Raw genomic sequence first — 14,205 nt, 5'->3', positions numbered from 1 at the left:
TCTTAGCTTTGGTTTAGTCCAGTTGTGCTGACTTCTTGTGTACCATCTTGTTAGTGAATAACCCTCCCCCTCTCTTCCCACCCTTGTAACCATCAAAGAATGTTTTTTTCTGTGTTTAAACCTTTTCATGAGTCCAGAACACTTTCTAATGAGCCTCTTGGACAGACCAAGATTAGCTATTTCTGTTTTAAACTTCACTGTGCTGTATCTTCCCATACAAGAGTATTGTAAGACCCTGGCGGGAACTGAAGGTTTATGGATGGAAAGAGATTACCAAGAGTAAGCGCTTACATCTGCTATGAGCTGGGCACTTTATACGCATCGACTCACTTGATTCCTCGGAACAAACCTGTGAGGTTGGTACTGTTACTCTGCCCATTTTACAGATGAGAAAACTAAGGCACACAGAGGTTAAGTAACTTGCCCAGGGTCACACAGCTGTCAAATGGAAGAGAAACATCACTGGGTGTAAACGTGGTTGGGGAAGTGCTCCTGATGAAGGCACTCTACTGATTGGGGAAGTGCAAAAGGGAGCAGAAAACCCCCTCACACAAGGAAAAAGGGAGAAGGACTTGGGGGTTTACTAAAAAAGGCAAGTTACAAGCACCTTGACTCTGCAATCAGGCAAGTAGACAATTATACCACCAAAGTGCCCCACACTGCATATGTGGTTTTATTCTTCCTATTTCTTTAATACAAAATGTGTACCTTTAATGCATTTATTTGAGTATAACCATATTATTGAAAATATTTTGAGTGTTACTCTTTCTATTTTTTATTGGGCTATTGTAATTTTTAAATATTTCTTATTTATATTATTTTTAAAAGTCTTGTTGCATTCCTGACAGCTTTTTATTCTGAAAGATGCATCACACTCATGCTCATAGCAAAATATGTGTAACTCCAGTATGGGAGACAGGGATAAATCTGGGGGGCATAAATTCACTTTGCAGACATATTTTCTGGAAAGCACAACTCCCAGTAAGCAAGGCCAGCCCTCCTGTTATTTACAAGGCGGTGCTGCAATACTCTACATGACCGCGGGGTGGCATCACTGTCTCTTGAATAGACACCTAAAGGCAGGCCTCAGTGTTGCTCCTTTTCTATCCTTGAGTCTGGGTTCTGCTTTCTCAGGTAGATGGTATTTACAGACTGGACCTGTAACTGGAAGTCATTCTTCTCCTGCATCAGGGAGACCATTTTCTCCTCCAGCTCCTTCCGGCAAGCCTCAGATCTGGCCAGTTCTTCCTTGGTCCTCTCGAAGTCCTCCTTCTTGGTGACCATCCCCTTCTCTGCCTCTGAACTCTTGAGCACGGGCTTGATCTTGAAGAACAAGTTCATCCAGGGCCAGTGCTTGACGTTCATGAATGCACGGACTTTATACTGCATACCCATTAGAGCTGGGGTTAATGAACCAAACAAAGCAAGACCTTTTCTCTACCCTCACCTGCCCCCGTGGACCCCAGGGCCCCCAGCAAGGTGGGGAGGAGGTACAAGCAGGCTTGGCAGAGCCTGTAGACTCCCAGTAAGGTTTGCAAATGAGGGGGTGGGGGAGGGGGCATGTGGAAAGGTAGCAGCAGAGGACACAACATGCGCAAGGTTTGCAGGTGAGAGAGGGCACAGGACCATCTGTGGCTCTCCCATTACCTGGCTTCCACCTCCTCTACTCTATTAAAAATACTCTGCCTGCGATTGTTAGCCACCCATCAGTTTCTTGTATTGTGGTGGCTTGCATGCTGCTGTGATGCTGGAAGCTGTGCCACCAGTATTTCAAATACCAGCAGGGTCACCCATGGTGGACAGGTTTCAGTGGAGCTTCCAGACTACAATGCACTAGGAAGAAAGGTCTGGTGATCTACTTCTGAAAATTGGCCAGTGAAAACCGTATGCATTACAATAGACTATTGTCTGATATACTGCTGGAAGATGAGCATCCTAGGTTGGAAGGTATTCCAAATAAATAGTGGCCACAAAAATGGACTCAAATATACCAATGATCATGAAGATGATGCAGGACAGGGCAATGTTTCGTTCCGCCAAGAGTCAGCACTGACATGAAGGCAACTAACAACATGGTTGACTGACGGTGGCATCCTAATTACCAAAGCAAGGAGCACCTTTCATCCCTATTTTGTTGGGCCTTTCGCCCACGTTTGAAATGTGAATCGACTCTCCCCTTTCTGAAACTCCCTTCTGCCTTTGATAAAAGAGCCCTGGTAGCTAAGTGGTTACGTGCTCAATTGTTAACCAAAATGTCGGCGGTTCAAACCCACCAGCCGCTCCTAAGGAGAAAGATGTGATAGTCTGCCTCCATAAAGATACAGAGACTTGGAAACCCTCTGGGGCAGTGCTACTCTGTCCTACAGGGTCCCTACGAATCAGAATCGATTCCACAGCAGTGGGTTTGCCTGTGTTGTTTGTTCGCTCTTCCTTCTTTAGTGATGCCATAAACCCCAGGCACTGCCTTTGGCCCACTGGTCTTCCCGCAGACCCTCTACCTCATAGAATTGATATAGTCTCGTGGTTTCTACCGCTGCCTACATCCCAGTGGTACAACTTTCTCTCCCACCCTTCATCCTCCATGGCTCCGTAGTTACAGAGCTCTCGTGAACCTGAAAACTCGCTTCTTTACTTACACTGGCCCCTTCTCTGCGATTTTTTTCGTTTCGGTGCTGGCTTCCTTTCAGTTCACCATACTAGATGCTTGGGAGTTATTCTTGACTAGTACCTGATGGCATTATGGTCCCTTATGGCAATGACAAAGTTACAGCTATACAGGGTATAAGGGAATCAGGGAGAGTAACGCTTTCACCCAAATTCCCCTCTCCTTAAAATTCCTTCAGGTAAGCCATCATCAGGGCTGGCATTTCTTCTCCTGAATTACTGAAGGAATATTACTCTTCAATATTCCTTCCAGCCATGCCCTTCTCTCACCCATCGACTATTTCCTCATTCAGGTCCTTGTCCCGTTTCACCTGGACTTCTGCCACAGCCTGGCCTTGGCCCCTCTGAGCCCTCAGGTCCTCTCCCTTCATCCCTGACAGTGATGACGGTGTGACCTGTCTGAGCTGCTAACCCGACCCTCCTGCTTGTCTCCTTACACTCCTGCCGTGGGCTCATCACCAGAAGACACAAGCTGGGCTCCTCGACGCAGCACCTGGGGACCCCATGACCTGCGTCTTACTCTGCTCCAACAACGAGCTGCGTTAGGGCTCCCTCACCTACCACCTTCTCTCAGTCGTGCTCAACTTCCTCCAGGATGTTCTCTCTTCTTGCAGACCCCAGCCCTCAACCTGGGGCTTAATCACACCAATCCCCAATTGCCCTGAATATAACTCTGACACTATACTTGCCAAAACCCAAAAACACCAAACCCATTGCCATCAAGTCGATTCCAACTCATGACTACCCCATGTGTTATGGGGTGGAATGATGCCATAGGGTTTTCTTGGCTGTCATCTTTACAGAAGCAGATTGCCAGGCCTTTCCTCTGCAGCACTGCCAGGTAGGTTCGCAGTGCCAAGCATTAGGTTAGTAGTCAAGCGTTTAACCATTCGTGCCACCTAAAACCTGAAACCAAACCCGTTGCCGTTGAGTTGATCCCGACTCATAGCCACCCTACAGGACAGAGTAGAACTGCCCCATAGGGTTTCCAAGGAGCGGCTGGTGGATTGGAACAGCCAAACTTTTGGTTAGCAGCTGGGCTCTTAACCCCTGCGCCACCAGAGTTCCTTGCGTCACCCAGGAACGTTAAAATTAACCAAGCTCACCTCTGCTTCCCCGCTCACCTGTAAGCCCCTTGAGGGCAGGATTCATTTCTGCCCCCTCCAGTGCCCTGCATGGACTCAGCACATAATTGGTGTTCAGTGAATGTTTATCCAAGAACGAATGAGTTAACGAATATCCCAAGACTGAAAACAGGAAGGAGTAATCAGCTTCCAAGCAGGACGGCGGGACCAGGTGGAGGTGAGATCTACGTCACCTCCTCTCCGTCATCTTCCTGAACCCCACTGGCATCAGGTTCCCCTGCACAAGGACTGGGTGTGTGTCATCAGGGTCACCAGCTTCTCGTCTCTCATCTCCTCCAAAAGGCCCAGGAGTCCAGCTTTGAAAAACACCTGCACGTTTAGTGGGGAGACGGGGCCCACTTAGTCCTCGGCAAGTATTCAACCTGGGGCTCTCGTGGGAGCCTGTTTCTACCCAGCCCTGACCCTTGACCTTCAGTGCCCTGGTCAGGGGACCGGCAGCAATCCAGCACCCAGGACCTCTTCTTGGTGGCTCTGGTCTCCATAATGGTTCCTCCTTGGTCGTGAGGCAGCCTGCTCTGAAGTGTGGTCCAGGCCCCACCAACACACCAGGCCTGATCCTGACAGAGCTCACATGCAGGAAGCAAAGGCAAGTCCACAAAGTAACTGCAGAGCCCACTACTGGCCAGAGCTGGAGAGGTGCCCGAGCCTCTCCATTGACTTATCTGAGAAAGCTCAGCTCCACTCTCGGCTCCTCGTTACCCACCAACTTCAGCAGCAAAACTTCCTCCACCCCAGGACAGTCCAGGAAACAGGGTGCCCCTGGGGGTCAGCAGGCTCCTCTGTGGTGGGCTGGATGTTCCTTAAGCCCTGCCTGCCCTTTCCCGGGAGGTAGAGCTTTGGAGTCAGACTGGGGTTTGCAGCTGGCCTTTGCCATTTGCAATTATGTGATGGAATCCTTCGGTGGTGCAAAACGGTTAAGGTGTTCAGCTGCTAACTGAAAGATTGGGGGTTTGAGCCCACCCAGAGTCACCTTGGTAGAAAGACCTGGCAATCTACTTCCAAAAAATCAATCCATTGAAAACCCTATGGAGCACGGTTCTGCTCTGACACAAATGGGGTTGCCATGAGTTGGAGTCGATTTGATGGCAACTGAAGCCCTGGTGGTGCAGACAGAGATTAAATGTCTGGCTGCTAACCAAAAGGTTGGCAGTTCAAATCCACCAGATGATCCTTGGAAACCCTATGGGGCAGTTCTACTCTGTCATATAGGGTCACTAAGAGTTGGAATCGACTTGATGGCAGTGGTTTTTTTTTTTGGTTTGACAGCAACTGGTTTTATCCACGTGACTTTGAGGGAGTTTCTTGCCCTCTCTGAGCCTCCACCTCCCCCACCCTCACAATACTGCGATGAGATAGGTTCCTTGCTCATCACTATCACCTCAGGATTCAATGGAATGTGTAAGGAGAGTTGGCACAGGCTCAGCGCACACGTGCTTAGTCAATGGTGGCCATTTTATAGGTCATAATTATTCCTCTCAAGTCCTTTCTATGTCCTCCTCTCTCTTCAGTTCTGCCCTCCCCTCTAGGGCTCCCTTTTTCCAGGACGCTAGTTCCCCTGTTGCTTTCTGCTGTTGCTTGATGGGGCTCAGGCTTCTAACCCAAGCCTCTAAAACAGTTGCCATCAAGTTGATTCTGACTCATGGTGACTGCATGTGTGTCAGAGTAGAACTGTGCTCCCTAGGGTTTTCAGTGGCTGATTTTTCAGAAGTAGATCTCCAGGCCTTTCTTTCAAGGTGCCTATGAGTGGACTCGAACCTCCAAACCTTTGGTTCAGCAGCTGAGCAGGTTAACTGTTTACACCACCCAGGGACTCCTGATCTAAGCCTCTAGACTCTTAAAAACCAACTCAGAGATGGAGCTCTCTTTACCTCGAACACAGAGACCTGGGTGAGTGGGTAGGGATACTCAGGCCGCCCTGAAGGAGAAAGACCCTTTTTTCCTACTCTGAGCTTCACCAGAGCTGTTCTCACCTTGGTATGGCCAAACCTGTACTGCTCCCAGTCCACGTCCATGGAGTTCAGAAGCTTTTCAGAAGCATTCTTGCTATCAATAAACTGTCCTTCTGGGATGGCACTGGCATTGAGGATCCGGTACCTGAGGACAGGGTGCCACAGTTCAGCTCTGGGACTGCAGGCGGTGGACTGTGAGCAGTTGGTAAAAGGGGACTCTGGCCACCCAGCCACGGGCCAAGCCAGGGGGGTGCTCCCTGAGGGCTGCGCCCCTGCCCTTCCCCGCCCAGGGCTGCGCCCTGGCCCCTCCCCACTCCGCGCCCTTGCTCCTCCCCCGCAGGGCTATGCTCCTGCCCCTCCCGGCTCTGTGCCCCTGCCCCTACCCTGTCCAGGGCTTTGCCCTGGCCCCTCGGCCCCTCCCTGCTCAGGCCCAGACCTAGAAAGCCGAGAACACACCTCAGCCTCACTCCAGCCCTCCACTGGGAGGCTGGTCAGCCCCAGTAATGCCTTAGATCTCTTTGGTTGTTTGGCAGTGAGAGGTACTGCGATGAGTCCAGTTGAGGGATGAAATTTCCTGAACAGATTCAACCACCAGCAAGGCCCCTTGCCTGACACCAGGCCTTCTAGAACCTTCTCCTGCTTCTGCCTTAGGAGGAAGTGGAATCTTGTACAGCTGGTCTAGGAGAGGGGGAATCTAGGGGCTGATTCAGGGCGAGGGGGGCTGTGGCGGGAGGAGGAGACACATAAAAAAGGAAGCTCCGCTGTGTGCATAGCGGGAATCCTGCCTTCAGAGGAAATGGTTCCTCTCTGACCTGCAGACCTCTGGCTCTTCTACCTCTGGAGGGGCCTCCCCTCTGGACTTCTGGGCCCGTTTGGCAGCTGGAAGGACAAAATCTAGAGCCATGGTTCTCAGCCCTGGGAAATGGGCAGTGTCTGGAGACATTTTTGGTTGTCACAACTGGTTATAGATGTCTAGTGGGTAGAAGGCAGGGATGCTAGTCCTGTGCTCACTCTTGTCATCCCCATCAAAAGATGAAGCCCACGAAAATCCTGGGAGGCTCATGAGCTCACCAAAACCCCTGCCCAAGGAGTGCCTTTGGGGAATGCAAAAGGCATCCTCAAAAAGAAAGAGAGATGCAATGCACATACCGTTGTTGGAAGTCAGCGCAGAGGATTCGGCTGGGGAATCCTTTCCTGCAGATCCGGATGCCCTTGAGGACGCTGTTACAGCACAGCTGGTGCAGCACCATCACGCCGGGGGAGAGAAGGTCCCGGGGTGTTTGTGGCTGTCTCATTGTTTGTCTTTGACTGTCCGCGGCACTGTGAGACACTCAACACACCCAGACTTGGTGGAAAGAGCTGGTGCCAGCTGTAAGAAGGAGTGCAGATGTGTGGCTGGATCTTGACTAGAGGTCTTTTGTGGATTGAATTGTTTCTCCCAAAGATGTGTATTGGAATCCCAACCCCAGTACCTGTGGATGTGATCCTGTTTGGAAAGAGGGATTTTCTTTTGTTATGTTAATGAGATCACACCAGAGCAGGGTGGGTCCCAAACCTAGTCCCTTCTGAGTTATAACAAGACTAGAGAAGACACAGAGACACTCCCAGTGGGAAGACAGACACCACGTGAGGATCGTTTACAAGCAAAGGCACCAACGATTGCTCGCAGACACCAGAAACTAGAAGAGAGGCTTACAAAAGGAATCCATCGACATGACTGGGATCCTGATTTGGGGTTTTAGCCACCAGAACTGTGAGAAAATAAATTTCTGTTAGTTAAAGCCATCCACTCATGGTATTTTTTGTTACGACAGCATTAGGTAACTAAGATAAGGTCCCACAGTACGGATAATCCCAATTTCTTGGGGAGACTCTGGCACCCCATAACCATGGGAATAAAAGCCAAAATATTGATCTTTATTCTGTTCATGGCCCTTGACTCTGTAGCTAGGCTACAGGGGAGGGCAGAATGAGTGTGGCGTGCCCCTGGAGATGCCGTCCTGCCTCTGGCCAGCTCCCCAGCCTCTACTCCAGGACGGGAAGTACAGTCTGCTGTCTGTGTCTTCAGTGGGAGCAGAGAAACAAAGACCAGGAGGAGGTCTGTGGTAGGGTGTGGAGAGGGTTGAACCCAGGCTGGTCATCTGCTGGCTGTTTAGCACCTGCTCTGGGAAATGGGGGCAGCACAGAGGCTGGGGTGGAAGAAGAGAAGGCAGATGAATAAGCCCCCATGGGGGAGGCGACATGTCACTCTCAGTACCTAGCCTGAGTCAGGCACAAAGCAAGATGGCGCTGAGAAAATTCTGCTGTCTTGGTGCTATTTGAGGGGTTAGAAGAGAGATACCGTGGCTTTTCATTGTGGGCTCCCCAACTTGCTGGAGCCACCACCCATACCGTGGTGGCTTGCGTGTTGCTGTGATACTAGAAGCTGTGCCACCAGGATTTCAAATACCAGCAGAGTCACCCATGGGGGACAGGTTTCAGCAGAGTTTCCAGACTAAGACAAACTAGGAAGAAAGACCTAGCAATGTACTTCTAAAACTTAGCCAGTGAAAACCCTGTGGACCACAACAGAATATTGTCCAACATAGTGCTGGAAGATGAGCCCCGTAGGTTGGAGGGCACTCAAAATACACTGCAGCCACAACAATGGAATGGTGCAGAACTGGTGACCTTGCTGGTATTTGAAATACTGCAAGCCACCACAGTACAACAAACTGACCGACGGGTGGTGGTTGTCATGTATAAAATGGAGATAACTGCATCTCTCTTGTAGAGAATTGTTGTAAGGACTGGAGATAATATAGTACCTACTGCCGTCGAGCCAATTCCAACTCATAGCAACCCTATAGAACAGAGTAGAACTGCCACATAGGGTTTCCAAGGCTGTAAATCTTGATGGAAGCAGACTGCCACATCTTTCTCTCTTAGAGTGGATGGTGGGTTCAAACTGCTGACTTGCTTAGCAACCGAGTGCTTAACCACTGCACCACCAGGGCTCCTTAGAGATAATATAATAGTGTTCACTATATAGTATGAGTTTCAAAAGCAGTTATTATTGCTGGTGTTTTAATTATGTGGTACCTCAGATGATTATTTCCAAGGGTAGTGGTTTGTAACTTTGGAGGAAGGGGGCTATCGACCCCCTCAAGAATCTTACGAAAACTATGAACCTAATATACCTATATACATACACACAATAGCTTAGATACAATTTCAAAGTAGGTTTCTAGATAAATACAGGATGCCCAGTTAAATCTGAGTTTCAGATAAATATGAATAATATTTTAGTATAAATATATCACAAAGCCACCAGCTGCTCCTTGGAAACCCTATGGGGCAGTTCTGCTCTGTCCTATAGGGTTGCTATGAGTTGAAATCGACTCAACGGCAATGGGTTTGGTTTTTTGGTTTTATATCACAAATATTGCATAGGCTATACTTACGCTAAGTTTTTTTGTTGTTTAACTGAAATTCAAATTTATTTGTTATATCTGGCAACCCTGTTTCATCGAGTACTTTGATGAGTGATAAGGACTGTGACCCTTTCCTCAGGGAAACGCGTGCACACGCATGCACACGCGTGCACACACGTGCACACACAGACACTCACGAAACTTCGCACACATTTCTGGGATCCCTGTTGTGAAGGTTTCTTACTCACCGGGAGTCTGGGAATCAGACACTGTACAAAGCGTGGGTGTGTGCTCCTTAGATTGGTCATCAGTTTGTTTAAATTTTCCTGGTAAGCAAACCAAAATAAACACATTTAACTCAAATGTCATTTCACTGGGCAGAAAACCAGTGGAATGTGGAAGCTTCCAAAACACGAACCCTGAACACTATGGACACGGTCTGGAAGGAAAAGCCCTTCTTCTTCCTGCGCTTCTTGCTTCCCCCAGAGTCACCTGGAAACAGACAGAGGGGCACGTCAGAACCTGCCCGCAGCACACGCCAAGGAGCTTTCTCACCCATCTTTTCCAAGCCCTGAGACAGGACTTTTGGTTTTCTTTTGAGATTTGTTTTTGTTGTTGCGTGCTTCTGAACTATCCAATTTTGGAAGCATCTGACCTTATCACTGTGAAGATGGAGGGAGGTGGGATGTGGGTGCAGCAAACTGGGAGTATTACATGCTTGGCTGCAAACAGAAAGGCTGGCGGTTGGCGTGTGCCCAGAGGCACCTCAGAAGAAAGGCCTGGCTCTCTACTTCTAAGAAATCAGCCATTGAAAACCCTATGGAGTGCAGTTCTACTCTGACACACATTGGAGTCGCCATGAGTTGGGGTAGACTCACCAGCAACTGGTTATAACTTAGACTGTCTGTATGAAAGCAGTCCTTTCCTTTAGAAATCAGACATGAGCTCACACTGAGGAACTGGTAAGATTTCAGTGTTCATATTGAAGATTGTAGTTTTTTTCATGAGTTTATTGTCTTTTATTCTTGAGTCCCTGTTGATCTCTTAATGAGGGAGTATCTGAAAGTTAACAGAACTGCATTGTCTCGGCATATTCATTCCATAAGTCAGTTTTTTTTCCCCTTTTCTAAAAGAAACTATTCAATCTGACATTTTTATTTGGAGCTGGGGACATTCGGTTGCCTTTTTTTCTGAATGGCTTATTCCAGACTTAGCTTCCAATTCTTAATCAGGATTCAGTCTTGGAGGAACGTCATGTCTGACTTTCCCCAGCCTCCTCTCACTCCACCCTCCTTATCCCCAAGGTCTAGCAGGGATGCATGTAAGCGGGTGGGGGGAGAGGGGAGAGAGGAAAGCCACTTCCACAGTCCCACATCCACATTGGGTCTTACATTTGGATTGTCAGCGTTTTTACTAAGTGAGGCTATATAACACAGAGCTATCTTGACTGGACTCAAAGAGGATGATGTCTATCATTCAAGGTTAAACTGGTGTCCATTTATTATACTCCACTACCCAGAGTTCACTAGAAATTAATTTTTATAATCTTTTAATTATCTAATAAATGGCCAGATTAGTTGTCCTCAAATCGACTCTGACTCATGATAATCCCGTGTGTCAGAGTAGAACTGTGTTCCATAGGGTTTTTTTAAAAAAATAGTATTTTATTATATTTTTGGTGAAAGTGCACACGTCAAAACAGGTTCCTGTTCAACAATTTCTACTCATATTGATCAGTTACATTCTTTTTTTTTTTTTTAATTATTGCACAGGGTTTATTTGTTTTTCAAAAGTAGAATAACTATAACAACTACACTGATCTACTGTGGCTGATGTGGTCAGTGCCCCATCCATATTTCCTGGGATCTCAATAACATTTTTTTTTAATTTTGTTGTTGTTGTTGAGAATTTATATAGCAAAACATACACCAATTTAACCGTTTCTACATGGTTACATTCTTCGAGTTGTGCAACTATTCTTACCCTGCTTTGCTGAGTTATTCCTCCCCCACTAACATAAACTCATTGTCCCCTAATGTTCCTATCTAATCTTTCGAGTTGCTCTTGTCACTTTCATTTATATAGATAGTTCTTAAAAGAGCATAATGCTCAAGGCAGACATTTTTTACTAGTTAAGCAAGACTATTATTTGGTTTTAAGAAGACTTCAGGGTATATGTTGTTTAAGGTATAAAGCTTAACTCAGGTCAACAGTTTCAGGGGTTCATCCAACCCCCATGGCTCCAGAAAGTCTGGATTCCATGAGAATTTGAAATTCTGTTCTGCATTTTCCCCCTTTTAATCAGGATTCTTCTATTAAATATTTGATTAGAATGTTCAGTAATGGTAGCCAGGCACCACATCCAGTTCTTCTGGTCTCATGGCAAAAGAGGCAGTTGTTCATGGAGGCAAATAGCCACACATTCCATATCCTCTTCCTATTCCTGACTCTCCTTCCTCTGTTGCTCCAGGTGAATAGAGACCAATTGTCATGCCTTGGATGGCTGTTTGCAAGTTTTTAAGACACCAGGCACTACGCAATAAACTAGGAGGTAGAACAGAAGCACTAAACACGTTGTTAGGCCAATTAACTGGGCTGTCCCATGAAACCATGACCTTAAACCTCCAAACCAAGGAACCAAATCTCATGAGGTTTTTGGTTGCACGTAAGCAGCCTTAACAGCTACTTTTTTTTTTTTTTGGTTATTGTTGTTGTTGTAAATAAATCTATTATACAACTTTTGCCGGTTCAATTTTTTACAGGTATACAACTTATTGACAGCAATTACAGTAATCAGCTGTGCAACCCTATCCTTAAGTAATGTGATTTTTCCATCACCGTTAACCTCCCCTTCCCCTCTCCCTCCTGCCCCTCGTAACCACTAATAAACTTTGGTCTCTATACATTTGCTTTTTCTTGTCTTTTTATATGAGTGAGGTCATACAATATTTGTCCTTTTGTGATTGACGTATTTTGCTCACCATAATGTCCATACAGTTTTCAATGGCTGATTTTTTTGGAACTAGCTCTCCAGGTCTTTCTTCTAAGGTGCCTCTGGGTAGACTCAAACCTCCAACCTTTGGTTAGCAGCCAACCATGTTAAATGTTTGCACCACCCAGGGACTGTATTTAATGAACAGCTTGATTATATTGCATAAGTTTCAAGCTAAAAAGATTAATTTATTAAATGTATGCACTTAAAATGGTCCATAATTTTTTTAAAGGAGTCCCTGGGTGGCGCAAATGGTTAAGCACTCGACTACTAGCCAAAAGGTTGTCGGTTTGAAGCCACCCAGGGGTGCCTTGGAGGACAGGCCTGGTGATCTGCTTCTGAAAGGTCCCAGCCTTGAAAACTCTATGGAGTAGTTCTACTCTGCACTCGAGTTGGAATTGACTCAATGGCAACTAACAACAACAAGTATTAAAACCCTATCTTGACAATACTTTAAAAAAAATTTATATATATATACATATATATACTGGGAAACTTAAAAATTGGTAGTGGCTGATATCACCACTTTGGAAAACAGTCTGGTAGTTCCTCAAAAGGTTAAACATAAAGTTACCATATGACCCAGTAATTCTACCCCTAGATCTATACCCAAGAGAAATGAAAACATATGCCTACATAAAAACTTGTACACAAATGTTCATAAGAGCATTAGTCACAATAGCCAAAAAGTGGAAACAATCCAAATGTCCATCAACTGACAAATGGATAAACAAATATGGTATATCAATACAATGGAATATTATTCAGCCATAAAAAGGAATGAAGTACTGATATATGCTACATCATGGATGAACCTTGAAAACATTATACTGAGTGAAAGACGCCAGCTACAAAAGCCCACATATTGTATGATTCAGTTTATATGAGATGTCCAGAATAGGCAAATCCAAAAACACAGAAAGCAGATTCATGGTTGCCAGAGGCTGGTAAGAGTTGGGAATGGGGAGTTATTATTAGTGGGTATGGGGTTTCTTTATGGGGTCATGAAAATATACTGAACTAGACAGTGGTGATGGTTGCACAACCATGTAAATATACAAAAAACCACTGAATTGTATACTTAAAAATGGTAAGTTTTATGGTATATCAATTATATCACCAAAAAAAAAAAAATGATGCTGGCTATCTTTTCCAGATTTAGAATCTCTATAGAACTTGGTTTCTTAAGGAAGAGAGAGAATGAGAATAGGAGAAAGAAAAATAGAGATCATAGATAGATAAATCAAACTCAGCCTGAAGTTCATGTTTGACTACTGATTGTACATGAGCAGCACTGAGTTATGAGTCATTACACAGAACTTTTCGCAGTAAAAAAGAAAAGAGAGAGAGAGAGAAAAGATGAAAGAACTTCACCTGCTTCTGCACCAGCGTAGCTGGAAAACAGAAAGGACAGCAGCTTCAGTGAAGACTTCTGGTACAGCCCAAACACAGTCTTGTTGAGCAGGTCCTTGTTCTTGTCAAGCCAGCCAGCACTATTGTAGTTCACGGTGCCGGCGTAGTGCACCAGCAAGAAGTGGGCCTCGGCCTTGCCTTTGGTGGGCTTGGGTTTCTGGAAGTTGCTGGATTTGCCCAGGTGCTGGTCATACAGCTTGTTCTTGAAGGAAGTGTCTGTGGCCTTGGGGAACATGCACTCCTCTTCCAGGATGGAGAAGATGCCCATGGGCTGCAAGGAGGACAATAGAAACAATATCTCAGCATTTAATCTTTCTTACCAATGTTCGGGGGCAGCGGTAGTTCAGTGGTAGAATCCTCACCTTCCATGCAGAAGCTTGGGTTTGATTCCTGGGCAACGCACCTTAAGTGCAGACACCACCCATCTGTCAGTGGAGGCTTAGGTGTTGCTATGACGCTGAACAGGTTTCAGCAGAGCTTCCAGACTAAGATGGACTAGGAAGAAAAGTTTGGAGATCTCCTTCCGAAAATCAGTGAAAACCCTATGGATCACAATGGTCTGATCCACAACTGATCATGGGGATGTGGTGCAGGACCAGACAACATTTCATTCCATTGTGCATGGGGTC

The 14,205-nt window shown here is 46.3% G+C and overlaps 1 protein-coding gene across 1 annotated transcript in view; it reads right to left on the bottom strand.

Moving 5' to 3' along the window:
- LOC101351758 (myosin-13) overlaps positions 1–14,205 on the bottom strand; it is a 188,509-nt gene that overhangs the window by 135,581 nt on the left and 38,723 nt on the right. Inside the window, 8 exon segments of the mRNA XM_012555451.2 lie at positions 1,150–1,400; positions 3,978–4,022; positions 4,025–4,118; positions 5,780–5,903; positions 6,908–7,044; positions 9,420–9,497; positions 9,590–9,663; positions 13,538–13,847. Of these exon segments, the coding sequence (XP_012410905.2) occupies positions 1,150–1,400; positions 3,978–4,022; positions 4,025–4,118; positions 5,780–5,903; positions 6,908–7,044; positions 9,420–9,497; positions 9,590–9,663; positions 13,538–13,847 (1,113 nt within the window).

The sequence above is a fragment of the Trichechus manatus genome, unplaced genomic scaffold (assembly GCF_000243295.1).
Source record: "Trichechus manatus latirostris isolate Lorelei unplaced genomic scaffold, TriManLat1.0 scaffold00040, whole genome shotgun sequence".
Lineage (NCBI taxonomy): Eukaryota > Metazoa > Chordata > Mammalia > Sirenia > Trichechidae > Trichechus > Trichechus manatus.
Note: the sequence above shows the minus strand (reverse complement) of the source record. Positions and strands in the feature narration are given on the sequence as shown.